The following is a 16,403-nucleotide window of genomic DNA, read 5'->3' on the forward strand; positions in this document are numbered from 1 at the left end:
GAGAATCATTAGCGCACATTCAAAGACACCATCTGTGGGAGAAAAATGATCTCCATTTATTTTGTTTCATATACATCCATAGTTGAATTTTAATACAAAAAGAAAAAAAAATTAGAATCTGACAAATGTTTACAAACAAGATACCTTCAAATAGATTTTACTCATTTTAGCCTGGTGCAGAGTAAATGACAAATTGTTCTGTTATATTCAAGGCAACAGAGTCTGTAGTCCAGGACCACTTAGCCCAACCTTTATGCAAGCTTAATTTTTATCTACTATGAACAATAAACTCATTGTTGATTCCCAGTTGTGTGTGTGTGTGTGTGTGTGTGCACATGTGTACATAGCAGCTCCTTTCATAGAAAGAAAAGACATCTAGAGGTCGTCTTGTACTTTTACCTACAGGAATCATGATAAGATACAGAATGGATTACATGTAACCGGGGCTGGATTTTATAAGAAAAAATAATTAGCTGACAAATGAGGGCAGCAATAAAAAAGCGTCTTTTTTGCAACAATAAATAAATACAGTCGAAAGTTTTCTGCGAGACTCTAAACCAGCTTCTTCACTGAAGAGCAGACGTGGCATTTCCATGGAGTTACACTTGACCCCATATTATCTTTTTTTTTTTCTTGCTTTCTTTTTTTTCAATAAACAAAGTTTTCCCGCTTCTGCCACAATAGTAAAACCATTTGATCTTGACAAGATAATGGTGTCGTTGACTTTGCTTTTCCCTTGTCCGTTGGACAAAATTGGCCAAGAATATAATTGGACTGTTATGACCAATAAAAACGAAGTTTAGGTCAAGTCTTGTCAGGATAACCTGACTAAAAACATCTGGCTCCTTAATTTTAAAATAGTTCAGACAACCAGATTCTTGCTGTGTTTTATGTTAGGTTAACACGCTGAACTTTAAGAAGCTGTAGACTGCAGTTTGTTGTTATGAGACCTACAGAATACAGAAAAAAGGGAACAATTAAGCACCCTTCATTTTTTAAGACAATGATGCTTTCTGTGGATGCCAAGGTCAGTCTGTCTGGGGAAAGCAGCCATGTTCTTTCATTCGCCCTTGGCAAGCAAATATATGAAAACAAGTAAGAAATTTTTAACCTATAATATTAAAAATTTTCACGGTACACTAAACATGATAATTCACTGGAAAAAGCCAATTTTTTTTAAAAGGAATATATATAATATATATATATATATTTGTCCAATACAACATTTTTAGCCAAAGGGACAAATAGAAACATTTACAAAAGCATTACCACTGTGGTAAAAGATGTGTACACCTATGCGTGTGTGTGCTTATTTACACTGAGTTGGGAAGTTTGAAGGAAAATAATACTAAAAGGAGAGAAATAACAGTATTAAAATCACAGTTTTTTCTATGAAAGTTCAGAAAGTCTCCTTTCTAGTTTCACAGTTTTATTAACAACTTTTGTTAGTAAACCAAATTACTGTACAGTTATCAAGTATGTACTATTGCAATAGTGTATATAAATACAGTCTTCCAGGAGTTTACAATTCTTAAATACATTGTTCAACATGGCTGCTAGAATAAACTGTTTATACTACTATACATCTTTTTTTAAACATTAAAAAAATTATATTAACTAATCTGAACTCTGGGGGGCAATTTTGAATTAGGTAATCACGTGGTACAATAAAAGAAAAGAGTGACCCCAACATCCAGTTCTGATTCCAGTTAAAAATTCAGACTAAAGATATCACAATCTGTAAGAAAAGAAAGAACACGGATGATAAAAATGATGAATTGTAACAAAGAACAGTTACAAAAATAATGCTGGAGATTGCAAATTAAAAATGGCGGAAATATGGCAAAGGAAACACTGGAAATCCATAAATAAATAAAATTTCAAAGATTGGCTACGTATATGTTTCATTCTGCCCTAAACTCAACAAAAGCTCCCTAATATCACTTCATTTTTTTTTTTAAACATAAGCAAGACTTGGGTAAAGTCGTCAGTTGACTTCTGTGTTCTTCAATAAAAATCACATCAGCTAGAATATAATTAAATAGTTATAGAAAGTACTCAGGGGGCAAGCTCTCCTGAGTGGCCCCTTCACTGTGAAGACCCAGCCTTTATGTCTCCTCTCCTGTCCCCAATTCTCTACTTTTGTAGCAGGCCCATCTCATCAGCAGCTGCTGCCACCCCTACTCGGCTGGGATTCAAATCCCCCAGCTTCCACCAAAGGCTAAACTAAAGCCTTTTTCAATGGGAAAAAAAAGAAAAAGCAGTTTCAGAAATTCAGTTGGAGTATAAACTACATAAGGTAGGAAGCACAAAGCACAGAGGGTTTATAGTAAGTTTCAACCTGAAGTCTGGGCTGCCTGAGAATTCCTTGGAACTTTCAGTTCTTGGGTAGGGAGATTTCTTACCCTGGTATTTCTTACTTACCAACTTCCTATTGTTTAAATTGTTATAGCAAATGAGAACTGGGCTTGTGTAACCATCTTCCCTTCTCCCTTCTTGAGTACAACTTTTATTTCTCAGTAATTTAAATCTTTCCACCCTTTGTCTGCAGACTGATTATAAAAGCTGAAAATCAATGTGCCATTTACATTATTGTGACTATATAAATATTTTTCTCTGTAGGACCTACTCTTTTCCTAAGAGGGCATTCTTAGTAACCTATACAACTTTTTTCCTTTCATGGAGTTTCTGATTGCCTTTCATTCCCACCCCCACCCTTACATTCTTAAGTTATCTAATGTATGAATCATTTTTTCCCTCCAGACACATCCCTTCTGGGAGTGCTCCATTCTCCTGCTTCAATTTGCCGTGCCAGCTGCATGGGCCTGCTGTACAAATGTCACTCTGGGTCAGAGTCATTCTCTCAGCTTTCTTGAAATTCAAGGTCTTTCGTTTTATTTTCTTCTTTTTTTGTTAATGCACATCATAAAATAACTTGCTAAGAAAGGATGCAAGGGAAAGAAGCTCTGAGTCCTTATATGACCTGAAAACATACTTATTCCACCTCTACATGTGACTGTTTGGCTGGACACGGATTTCATCTTCCCTCAAACTTTTCGATTATATTCTTCCATTACTCTCTAGAGTTCTGTGTTGTCAGAGAAAAGTCTGATACCAGTCTAATTTCTATTACTTTACAGGAATTTTAACCTCTTTAGAAGCTTTCAGAAGAGCTTCTTCTATCCCTGGCATCTGGAGATTTCAGTTATGGATATGTGGAATGGACCAGTTATGGATACGTGGAATGAACCAGTGATGGATACGTGTAACGGACCTTTTCCCACTTGTCCGGCTGGCTTACTCGTTTACCAACCATTCTCATGCCTCCACAGCCCCACCCAGCTCCGCCTCCCTGTCTCACAGAACAGGAGCTCCATGGCAAGCCGCTATATTCAATATCTGATGCACAGCAGTGGCTCAACAACCATTTGCTGAACGAACAGCTTTGCTTAGATACAAAGTTGTCTGCATCTCACCAGCTCAGGAAATTTTTCTTAGTAGTCCTCTGTTAATTTCTTTTCCTCTGTCTTCTCTGTTCTTTCTGAAATTTCCACTAAGTGAATACTGGATATCCCATAACAATTTTTTCTTCATATTTTTCACCTCCTTGTCTTTTTGTTCTTTACATTGAGAATGTCTTGATTCAATGTGTACAATAAGTTTGTAAAATTTCTAGTTACTCTTTTTTCAGATTATTCTTTATTTCTAATATCCTGTTCACCATTTTACAGATGCAGTATCTTCTAAAATTTCTCTTGGGACATGATTTAGAGGCTTGCTTTGTTTTTTAAGGTTCTCCTTTGACTTCTCTGGAATCTTTTTTTATTACACCCTGACCTTTCACCTTTGCACTGCAGGCTTTCCTTACATATCTGGCTATCCCTGACTGTCTGTTCCCACTTAAGAGTAAGTTCACAAACTTGATGGGTGCCTGGAGAACCCTATGCATATGTATGCAGCTTACTAACTGGCAGGCTTTGCTTTAGATCACAGTTTTCAATCTCAACACCACTGACATTCTGGAGCTGGATAATTCTTTGCTGTAAAGGCTGCAATGTCTGATGCAAGTGTGGGATGTTCAGCAGCATCTCCAGCCTCTACCTATTAGATGCCAGTACCACTTACCATCTCCAAGTGTGACAAGCAGTAGTGTCTTCAGGTATTGCTAACTATCCCTTGTAGGGTGAGGGCGAGCAAATTACCCTGTTGAGAGCCCCAGTGTTAGCATAAGGGGAGCTGATCCTTCAAGTATCAGGGGATTTTACTCTGGGTCCCATTCTCTTCTGTCTACTCTAGCTCTGTGCTGATGGTTTATTCTGTTTCTTTGGAGAAAAATCCAGTGTTCTTCCAGTTCTTCAGGCCTCCTACAAGGTCTACACACTGGTCAATGAGGGCGACTAGCCTGGATACATTGGAGAAGGAAATGGCAACCCACTCCAGTGTTCTTGCCTGGAGAATCCCAGGGACGGGGGAGCCTGGTGGGCTGCCGTCTATGGGGTCACACGGAGTCGGACACAACTGAAGTGACTTAGCAGCAGCAGCCTGGATACAGATCTTCAGTTAACCCTCTCTCTTCCCACTCTTGCCTTCGATCCTATTTCAGACTCTGTGTGTTGAAGGCTGTCTGGTGCCCTACCAGTCAGCAGGCTGTCACGTCTGCTGAAGAGCCTGCTGGAGGAGTCTGGCTGCAGCCTGCTTGCCTTCATCAGTCAGTGCCCTTCTGTCTGCTGCATTTCATGATTTGCTGAAATCGCATCAGCTGACTGACTTCTACCATATTCTTTTCACCACTCTGAATTTCTCTCTTTCTTCCTTTGTTATTATTTTCCTGGGGACTCTGTCATATTCAGTAAGTCCTCTCCCATTTTAAGTTTTCCAGCTAATGGGTTCATAGGCAACAATAAAAGCAGGAAGGTTTTAGAGATTCTGTAACTCTCTTGGTTCATGGTTCACAAAGTCTCCCTACTTGCTTTCCATCCTGCTTTGCCTGTAGTTTGTGAGTCTTTTGTTGAGAAAGTGACTGGGTTGTGCCTATCTTTAACTTTAAATAGACTGACTCTGAAGTACAGGTCTCAGTCTACCTTGTTACAGGAGAAGGAGAGAAACCCAGAAGATTTTCCTTAGAGAAAAATGACTAGAGATTCTTACACTTTGGTATGCAGAGTCCCTTGGGAGTTCACTAGGTAATACAGGTGCCCAGGCCCCAGCCTAGCCAAGAGTTACCCAGGGAAGGTAGATCCTACGACTACTTAGGAAGGATCAAACTAGTGGGCTGGTGGATGGGAGATAGTGAACAATGAATCCCAGGACTAGACCAGTGGCTGCTCTCAAAGAAAAGGAAAATGGGCCTCTGTTGGGAAGAAGAAAGTCATGGGCTTGGGAGGAGCAGGTAATGAAGAAACAGAAGGCATGAGGTCAAACCACCTGAATACCATACGCAGCTGTTCAATGCTTTTTATATGTTACTATAGAGGTTAAAGCGTCTGCCTCTAATACGGGAGACCTGAGATCGATCACTGGGTTGGGAAGATTCCCTGGAGAAGGAAATGGCAACCCACTCCAGTATTCTTGCCTGGAGAATCCCATGGACGGAGGAGCCTGGTGGGCTACAGTCCATGGGGTCACAAAGAGTCGGACACGACTGAGCGACTTAACTTATAGATTCAAAGGGGCTTTCCTGGTGGCTCAGCTGGTAAAGAATGACCTGCAGTGTGGAAGACCTGGATTCGATCTCTGGGTTGGGAAGACCCCCTGGAGAAGGGAACGGCTACCCACTCCAGTATTCTGGTCTGGAGAATTCCATGGACTGTATAATCCATGGGGTCCCAAAGAGTCAGACATGACTGAGTGACTTTCACAGGTTCGAAGAAAAAGTCTGTGGAATTAAAGTATAGTTTTGGCCCAAGGAAAAAAAATCCAGAAAAATAAAATAATTCATGATTTCAAAGACATCACAAACATAAATTAATGAGAACGTGCTAAGATCCCCTCTTTATGGTCTTCCCCTCACTCTATCCTATAGAACAGTTATTTTCATACTTCTGTAAACTTAGTGAGAGCAAGAACTCTTACTACTATCTTTGTATGTGCCCCATGGCATTTAAGACATCTTACATTCTTTAAGCATTTGATAAATGCTTTTTGAATTTTAGAAAGTGGCTCTAATTTTAAGTAGATCATACACAAATCTAGCCATTTCTCATCAGGAGTTGAGTTGATTCAGAGCACTGAACACCTCTGCTTACCTGCTAGCCTTGAATCCTTTCAATTTCTGTACAAAGAATGATTCAAGAACTTCTGCACACTGGTAAAAAGGAGAGTCACTTGGATTGTAGTAACGACAATTATCAAAAATTTTGGTCATATCTGCTACAAATTCCGTCAGCTTTTCATAATATCTTCTTTGTACTCTTTCTTCCATGGTGGCAAGGTCTTAAAAACACAAAATGTAAAAAGATTTTCAAAACCTTAAGGTCATTCCCATGTGAATACTGCCTGCAGTTCTGACAAACAAGAACAGGACTGATAGATAAACACAATTTCAAAACTAAATCTCAATAATTATTTTAGAATTGGGAAAATAATTTTGAAGTTCATTCAAAAAATAAAAGCTCAAGAGCATCTAAGAAACATTTGAACAATAAAAGTAATGGAAGAAGACTTAATCTATGAGAATTTAAAACATCATAAAACTGTGATAATGAAAAGTGTGGCACTGTCCAAGATGATACAAACATTAATGGAACTGAATTCAAAACAGGGACAGACCTGACTGTATTCAGCATATGAATTTTACATATGTTGAGGATGTCATTTCAAGTAAGCAGAGAAAGGAAGAATTCATTAATAAAGTGGGTAGGGACAACTGCCTACCTATATTTGAAGAAAAATTCTATCTCATACTATATGCCAAAGTAATCCTAGGTGGATTAAAATGTAAAGACAAAAACGAATGTAGTCAGTCACTGAACCATGCATATGAAAGTAGTTAAAATGGCAAGTTTACGTTATACATATATTTTAATACACACATACATATCTTTGATAGTTCCAGTGTATACAGGTAGGGGGAAAAAGTATAAACAGGAACAACTGTAAAAAAGGACCCAGTCTGATAAATTCTAAACAAGATCTGGGTACATCACTTTGTGCAGGTTATGTAAGCTGTACAGGAAGAGTGAACGCTTGACACAGCCCACCACGAAAGCACCATCTTCAGACTTTTTTAAAGTTCCAGGCAACCATTGATTGAGTAGCTATGACAAAGTATGTGAGTAGGGTTTGGACATTTTATGATTTCTATTTAGTTTGATATTCCTTTAAAAAAAGTATTGGAAAAAAATTTAAAAAGTATTGGGAGAATATATAGGTAAGTCTTTATATATCTGGGGTAGGGAGAAAGGCTGAAAATACAACTCTAAAAGTAGAATTCATAATGATTAATAGATTTGAATTAAAAAATATTAAAAACTACCTATGACCAAAAATTACCATAAATCTTTAAATATCCTTAGAATATAACTACCCCTTAAATAACACTGACAAGAGGAGGAATATCTCAAGAACAAAATGGCAAAATATATAAATAGGAAGCTCACAGAGAAAAAGTTCAAACAGTAAGAACATCACTAGTTACTGAAGACAGGCAAAAACAGAGAGTCCTTTTTTTGTCCAAATTAACAGAAACTAAAAATCATAATATCAGACTATTAACACAGGCTATCTTTAAAGGAGGATGAGAATGGTAGTAATTTACATTTTACTCCCTACATTTCCGTAACATCTGCGTTTGTACCTTAAACCTATCATTTTGAAATAAATATATGCAAAGAAAAAAATGTTCTCAAGAGTGATAATGCTCAGTGTCTTCAGGGGTGCAGAGAAAAGGGTACAGATATATGCCATCAGTGGAAAATGGCTCAATCTGCTAACGCATAATATGAAAATACATATCAGAAGCCTAAAAAGTATACATACCCTCTGACAGAGAAATTCTGATTCTAGAAATTTTTACTAAGAAAACAAGAACAGCACAGATGCACAAAGGTGTTTTACAGAAGTGTCATTTATAGTAGCAAAAATTGCATACAATCCCCAAAAACCCATTTTCGGGGAGGTGATTAAATAGATTATCTTAACTTCATACAATTAAGAACAATCTGGGTCTATACCACAGCTGATGTAACAAAGCTACTGACTGACAAGTTTACAAAATATGCTACAGAACACGGTAATCCATGTGTACAACTCCATTTAAGAAACCAAAAGCTGCTGACCTTGTCGGCTCCTTCATACCCTCAGAAGAAACTATTTTCAAATTAGTCAATGTTTGTCCAGACATTTTCTATGCACCTTTAAATACATGTACATATCCTGAGAAAACACACTTGCTTACGGCTTAAAACCTAGCAATTACACTGTAACTTTCATTTTTCTTTCAACAGTATATTTGGGAGACCTGTATTATCTTTATGCACATACCTACATAAAATGCTATTTATCTGGCTGGCATTTAAAAAAAAGGAAAACATTCTAGCTCTTCAAGGAAAGAACTGTGGTTAAATAAGTTAAGGCATAATCAATTTACAGACTATATAAAGCCATTAAAATTGTTACTGAAGATTAATGAAGATATCGGAGAAGGCAATGGCACCCCACTCTAGCACTCTTGCCTGGAAAATCCCATGGGCGGAGGAGCCTGGTAGGCTGCAGTCCATGGGGTCGCTAAGAGTCGGACACGACTGAGCGACTTCACTTTCACTTTTCACTTTCATGCATTGGAGAAGGAAATGGCAACCCACTCCAGTGTTCTTGCCTGGAGAATCCCAGAGACGGGGGAGCCTGGTGGGCTGCCGTCTGTGGGGTCGCACAGAGTCAGACACGACTGAAGTGACTTAGCAGCAGCAGCAGCAGCATGAAGATTAATGACAGGAAGATGAATGCCAGACACATTTACTACATGATCTCAATTTTTTCCCTTTTAAAAAATATATATGATTTCAATTTACACACACACACAAAGAACACACCAAAATGTGAGAGCATTCAGGGAGGAAAAGGTTAAAGTGCATGCATCTAAAAGGCTTAGCTGCTCTTGGAATATTTTCATCAGCTAGAATGAATCTTTTGGCAGTTCTGGAAGCTTTTATGTATGTTCTAACTTCTATAACTTCTTTTGCAGATAAACTATTTTTAATATAATCATCACCTGCAGCTGTTCATCTTAATACAGTCACTTGCAGCTGTTCCTTATTACTACTTTCATTTTCTGGGCAATGAAGCCATATTTTCTTGGATTTCTACCTTTGTTCTCCTTCAGGAAAAGACGAGGAAGAGAGGACAGGAAAGATGAGAGGTTCAAAACGACCTCAATCTATTCAAGGATTTCACTCCTTATACAGCTACAGAGTATTCTGCTCATCCTTTGATATGGCTGCTCTTCTCCTGACGGTCATTTATTTCATTTCCAGTACTTTTGCAATTATAAACACTGCTGGGATGAACAACATGTGTGCATATATAAATCCTAAGGGATGAAACTGCTGGGTCCAAAGCTATATACCCTTGAACTACAACATGTACTCCCCATTTATCCTACCACTGACTATACCAGTTTAGACTCCCACCAGTCCTGCTCAACACAGCCTCATGATGTATCAGTTGCATGGATGAAAATTGAAATAGCTGCTTAGACTTCTGAAAAAACTTCAAGTTCAACTCAAGCACTTACCCATAGGTTCCTTAATAACACCATAATAATCTGGTGCGTCGTTAGGATCCACTGGTTCAAGGAAAGGCCAGGCCATCTTATGGGCCTATATTGATGAGAAAAAAGGCATCATTACTGTCAGGGAGAAATAAAAATTTCATCTAAGCTTCCCATCTGACTTACTGCATCAGTCAGCCATTAAACTTGGAGAGTCAGTTTTAAACTTGATGGATGAAATTTATACTTGGGATGATTTTTGCTCCAGTTACAAATGATCTCAGACGAACATGCTCTATAATAACGGTGCTCAGAGGCCTGGGACCTTGCCCTGAGCGGGGATGGTGGAGCACTGGCTTAGGAGTCAAGGAATCTGTCCTCTGGTCCCTACCTGATGACCTGCCAACTTAGTCATGCTGCCACTGCAACCTCGTCTATTAAACTGGAGTGGGAGGGGTTCCAAGTGGGGAACGGTTACTTGTGTAGGTGAAGGATGTGGCAGAGAGATGAAGTTAAGTGAGATGCAACCACATGATGAGACTACTGTTCTTGCTTCGGTTCTTTCAATGTTTCTGATTACAACGACATGGGAGACAGTGCTGACCTAGTGCTATGTCTGGAATACATCTCTAATACTTGGCAATCCTATTAGGCACCCCCATCTCCTTCTTATTTTTAATAAGGGAGGGAAGGCTTTGCCTCAAAGCCTTAGATAAGCATTTGTATCTCACTAGAGTTTAATCAAATTGCTTTTCAATTGATGGTATTAACAGTAAGGTAGTTTTCTTTAAAAATAAAATTAAGGCTAAAAAAAAAAATCAGTCATTTTAAACATGAGCATTAGCTAGACAACAGCTGAGCTAGCCTGTGGATCTGGTCAACGTCATGACAATGGCTTGTGGAGGGCTGAGTTCTGTGGAGCACTTCAGCTGGGAGTCGGCAAATAATCAGGTCCTTGAAGATTGGAAAGGTCAACCCCCAGAAGTGTTTCCTAGGTCACGCTGGTTGACTTCATCTTTCAATGAGAGTGGCTTCTTACCTGTAAAGAACGCAGCACCCTCTTCAGACCCTCATAATCTTTCTCTGTGAGCGGCGTGAGCACTGTCATGGCATCCTCTGTTGACTGGCACTGTGGACAGACGTACTCGTCAATGAGCTCTGCCTCACTCTGCAAGATGCCAACGCAGCGCCCATGGTACCAATTCTGACACCGATCACAGCCAATATAAAATCTGCAAGATCCGAAATGGAAATGTGAGTTCAAAACAGATGGGATGACATGACTTATAATTTACTTAAAAAAAAAAAACAAAACATGCATCTGAAAATATTCTAACCCTGGGATATAAAATAGTTTTAGTATTATAATTATTTTAATACTTTTGAAGATTGACATTCCAATGTGTTAATTTAGTATTTCCGATGTTAAGAACAAGCGTTAAAGGTTTAAGAACACTGTCAAAATTGGAGAACCAATATGATAAAAAAAAAAGTAGAACATTTAATTGACTTTAAAGCTCAAAACAAAATAAAGACAAAAATCTTTCAGCTAATACCATATCAAATGGGAAGCTGGTACTGGCCACCCAACTGGGAGTTCAAAATCCTAAAAGCTATTAACAGAGTCTCAGAGCTTATTCCCAAATTAGTGTTTTACTAACCTGCAATAAAGCACCATTTCAAAACACTGATAAAAGTCCAAACAAGTCAGGCTATTTTAATCTCATTAATTTCTGCGTTACATATTGAAGAATCAAGTCTACCATTAAACCACATTTTCCCCAATGCATCTCAAACATTCACTATGAAGCAGCATAAAGTTTGAAGGGGAGGTAAAGAGGGAAGAAGAGAAAAAAAAAAATTGGAAAGGAGTTTGTAATGTAAGTGTATCATATATGCAGAAAAGTATCTTGCTTTTTATTTTAAAATAAAATAAGTAACCAGTCAGAGCAATTTGGCTTCCTAAATTATTAAATATGATGCTCTTATCAGAACTCACTGTGACTCATCATAAGGTGTTCTGCAGATACAGTACAATTCCTCACTGTTGCCCTCTTGTGCCCGTTTACAATCATTACAGATGTACACATCCATTTTCTTAGCCTCCTTTTCTGTGATGCCAACACATTCTCCATGATACCAGTTAGTACAAAGATCACAGCCAATATAGAACCTAAAAGCATTCACAATGAAAATGACAATGTAGTTGTCATTTTGAGCTGCATGGTACGTAAATCTGTCTTCCCTGTCCTGATTCACGTTCTTACAGGGTAACTTTCTGCAATGAGTCAGCTAAACATCCTGAATCCAGCCATTCTAACCCTGACAAGCTGCAGCATTTGACGCTGTATCAAGTGTGGAAACATAAAAGTCGCTCACATCCATTTCAACAAATACACTGTTGAGTGAAATGCGGGTCTTTAAAAAAACACACTGGGATTTGAAAAAATAAACAACACACCGATGGTAATGTCTCCCTCTTAATGAATGTGTGTAAAACTGTCACAGGCACAAAAACCAAAGCCAAAGAATCAAAGACTTACATCTGTCAAACCTATGCCACAGAAGCCATTTCAAAGTCAGGGCTATTTCTTAGATAGGTTTGAAAATGTATCTCACGATTTAAATTTGAAAACAAAGCAAAGCGCAAACACCGAGTAGAAGTTACACTACAAGGAACATGCAGGAGCTCAGCCAGGGGCAGAAGATAAAATGGTCAAAATGCAATATGAAGAAGAAAATTAAAAAAGGCACATGTAGGAAGTCTACCAAGTTTTCGAAATAAATATTGGAATTTAATTGCAATAAGATTATGACATGGGCCAGTTTTTCAGTCAGTAGAATGTGTGGGACAATGTGGAGAGCGGCCAGGTTATTAGCTGGTGAGAACGTACTTCAGTTCAAAACCAGGGTTATACTGTGTGGAGAGTGATATAAGGATTGTTAATCTGAAAACGGGGCTATATGAGTGTGTCACTGTGGGTAACCACAGTTAGTCAACCTCGAGGCCTTTGTCGTGTAAGATCCCAAATAGCACAGTGAAGACTATCTCTATGACAAACACATACTGTGTCTTCCGTGCTGACGGGTGCTCTGGAGGAATGCCTGGTCAGAGTCACGGCAAGGATGAGCGTGAACTGCAGGGAATGAGACTGGCCTTGCTGATACCCCTGGTTCTACCCAATGTATTTCTTGGCAGATTCACCTAAAGGAATCGCAATAGTCCTCAAGCTTCCAACTAACCTGCTTTTGAACATCAAGGAGTAATAGACTTTTCTTGTGAGTTACAACGCTCACACGAATTGCACTGCCCGGGGTGGAGGCCCTGGGGCGTTTCTGCATGCTGCCTTCACCCAGGCAGGCGGTGTGCTGTGTGTTCTGGAAGTAAGCTCAGGACTTGAATTTCAGGTTTTAGTCTTCCTCACTAGATTCCCAAACCAGCCTAGTTTGGTATAAGAGATCACAGAACACTCCTTAAAAAACTCTCCCCAACTAGAACGGGGAATGGATGAACCTGGTATACTGAAATGTTAATAATGAAAAAAAGTAAAAAATATGAAATATCCACAAAATAACAATCTCAATACAATGAACATATGTACGTGTGCCACATTTTATGCAATTTAAAAGTTGTGTGTGAAATGAATTTCCATGATCTGAATATTTTAAATAGGCCAAAGTGTCTTGTTATTTAAGGAAAATCCATAAGCAGAGCTTTTTGTAAAGAAAGTAAATCATGTTTTGTTCTAGAAATCATTTAGTATAATTTGCCTAAAGGGAGGCACACGTGTTATTGAACCATGGGGAAAATCAGTTAATAGGGTTCTACTTTTTATATCACATCTAATTTCTCATAAGGTAAGACAATGAAAAGTGAAGATGCCTATACTGATCTGCGTTTAATTCAACACACAGCTAAATCTACCAACAAAAAGCTTTGATTTAGCACTTCCAAACAGATTATAATTTAAACTGCATCACTAAAGTAGTTCCACTGTTACAACTTAAACATCATTAAAGGGACAATTTTATTTTATAAATGGATTAGGCATCTACTTACAGTAGACATTAAGTATTCCTAATTCTAAATGATCACACTTTTTAGCATAATCAAACTTTTGGATATTGTAAAATTAATACTGCTATTAATTTTGGTTTTAAAAAGTTGGCCTGCATCTGAATGTTGAAAATGGAAGCTAAATAAAAATGAGTGATAAAAATGATAGAAAAAAAAAGTGTAACCGCATTTATGGATTAATGTCTCTAAAATCTTGTATATATAACCAAATACAAGTCACAACTATCAAAAACAGCTTCCAGTTGCCGTGCTTATCAAATTTTTGAGTGTCATACTTGAGGAATGAGTGAAAGAACTCCTTTTTGTATTCTTCTGACTTCTGTCCCCAGTAAGAAAGTGGGAACTTGGACAAAAATATTAGGTTACACTATTCTATTGCAAGAAGATAGAATTACTTGCAATTAAATGATAAAAATCCCAAACCACTCCAACTCAAAGCCCTTTCCACCATTTGAATCTAGGTTGTCTCTAGGGTTGGATGTAATCATGGGTTTGTGAAGATTCCAGAAAGGATGATGTCAACTTTGGGCGGTGATAGTAACACCCCTCTTTCTTCAGAGAGCATTACTGATTGATCTGGAATTGATCCAGAGAGAAAAGGAGACAGCAAAGGAGCAAGAGAAAGCTTATTTTTGATAGAAAAGAATATGATGAAGGACAAACATGAATCATGAACACGTGGGGTAAAAAAAAACACGAATTTTTATTCTAGTGTCAAGGTTAAGAATATCAGATGCAAGACCACAAATGAAATATCTTATGTTTAACTATTTTCATTTACACTGCTACTGATATCCTCATTTTCTTCAAAACTGGAAACTTAGCTACACTTTTAAGAGAATAAACTAGAGCTCAGAAAGATCTACTCACTTAGATTCATCGTAAGGCGTTTTACAGATACAGTAAAGCTTTGTGTCCTTCTTAGTTTCCTTTGAGGTAGTAGAGATCATTTTCTTCTTCTTGGACTTGGAGTTGGAGTCTCTCTCCTCTTCCCGCTTCCTTTTCTGGGAAGCCACAGGCAGCGTGGTTGTGGCCGTGGCCAGGGGGCCCGGGTGCTGCGGGGGAGGCGGAGGCGGAGGCGAAGGTGGAGGGGCTGGAGGTGCGGGCGGTGCTGCGGGGCAGGTGGCAGCTACTGCTGTGGCCTGCACCAAGTCTTTTTCCTTCTTAATTTTCAGGTCCCTCTTGAGCTCTTCCTGTCGTCAATTAAAGAAAATACCAGACCATCAACCGATTTACATAACGTCCTGGCCAGAGGACCTTACTTTCCCTCCCTTGTCCGAGGAGTTCCCTAGTTCAGTCTAAGGCGAGGGAGTCTTGCTAACTGAAGCCAAGAGGGTTCTTACTTTACCTTAAACCCAACAGACAGCTAGAAACAGAAAATGATAATTACACAATTAGAAAGCTGCGAGTTATCGTCAAAGGAGGTTTGACAGAGAGACGAGTATGTGTATAAAAGAACGGTCCTTCTGACACGCCAGGGCCCTGCCTGGTCACCGCAGTCGCCGCTCAGGACATGGTTTCAAGTGTCCACACGCGCTGGCTGCTTCCTTTCGGCTGGTCTCCTTCCATCCCCTTAGAGTGAGACTGGACATACTGGACACGAACAGGATGTGACCCTCCAGACATGGCCTGACCAGCGGAGTATGAGACAGATGCGCCTTATTTACTGTGCTTCTACGTCTAGAATTTAAGACTCGAAGGAGAGCTATCTTCTCAAAAGAAATTTTGCATAAATTACAATCTTCACTTTTTCCCATGTGAAATATTTTATAGACACACCTGCGGTATTAAGCACTACAACTTCTTAGAAATGATGATTTAAAAAGAGTTTCATTTTCCTAAATAATATGATGTGTTTATAACATAAAGTTTATAAACATACATTTAATTTAAGGAAAATTAAGATTGTCAAGACAGTATAAAGGGTATACACTTTGACCACCCCTTCAAGAACATTAACATATGCGAAGTCTCTGCTTTCTGCATAATTTTTACGTAAATTTAAAACTGTTCTTAAAAATGAAGTCTATTTGTTTCAAAGAAGGCAATCATAAATGATATGAGAACAGGTAGATATAAAGGACCAACTGCACATCTTGACAATAAGAATAACAGCTCTATAACTAAAAGTAATTGTTAAAATATACTAGCATACATAAATTTGAAAGTTGTTCTTCAAAGGAAATCATCCTAGCAATAAATTCTATTAGTTAAAATAATGCTGAATACTTTAAGTGCAATTTTTCTCCCTCATTAGATGAGCAATACACTGTCAGAAACAACACCACTACTGTACACTAGAGTATCTGCGGTAGTAACAGCATTTTTAAGTGGCAGCATAGTATAGAGAACGCAGAAAAATGTTCAGCATATGCTTACAGTGTGATTCTGATTAAGATGTGTTTTATGTAAATACCTATATTACAAATAATATATATGAATATAAATAATTTTAAAATGGTAATCTTTGAGGGGGGATCACAACAGACTATTGGCTCTTTTATTTTTATTTCCTTTGACAATGGTTGTGACACCTCGATATTCATCTAGTAGTGACTACCTTACTGAACTCGCTCTTAAATTTTAATAATTTTTCTTTGGGGTTTCAATATAATCATA

General features: G+C 38.3%; 1 protein-coding gene across 1 annotated transcript in view; it reads right to left on the bottom strand.

Moving 5' to 3' along the window:
- Nucleotides 1–16,403, bottom strand: part of BPTF (bromodomain PHD finger transcription factor) — a 131,700-nt gene continuing 115,297 nt past the window's right edge. The window contains exons 27-32 of the mRNA XM_052657404.1: nucleotides 14,655–14,977; nucleotides 11,706–11,879; nucleotides 10,746–10,938; nucleotides 9,731–9,815; nucleotides 6,246–6,432; nucleotides 1–950 (exon numbers count right to left, since the gene is read on the bottom strand). Of these exons, the coding sequence (XP_052513364.1) occupies nucleotides 914–950; nucleotides 6,246–6,432; nucleotides 9,731–9,815; nucleotides 10,746–10,938; nucleotides 11,706–11,879; nucleotides 14,655–14,977 (999 nt within the window). The 3' untranslated portion in view covers nucleotides 1–913. The remainder of the gene's footprint in view (nucleotides 951–6,245; nucleotides 6,433–9,730; nucleotides 9,816–10,745; nucleotides 10,939–11,705; nucleotides 11,880–14,654; nucleotides 14,978–16,403) is intronic.

This window comes from Budorcas taxicolor, chromosome 19, assembly GCF_023091745.1.
Source record: "Budorcas taxicolor isolate Tak-1 chromosome 19, Takin1.1, whole genome shotgun sequence".
Lineage (NCBI taxonomy): Eukaryota > Metazoa > Chordata > Mammalia > Artiodactyla > Bovidae > Budorcas > Budorcas taxicolor.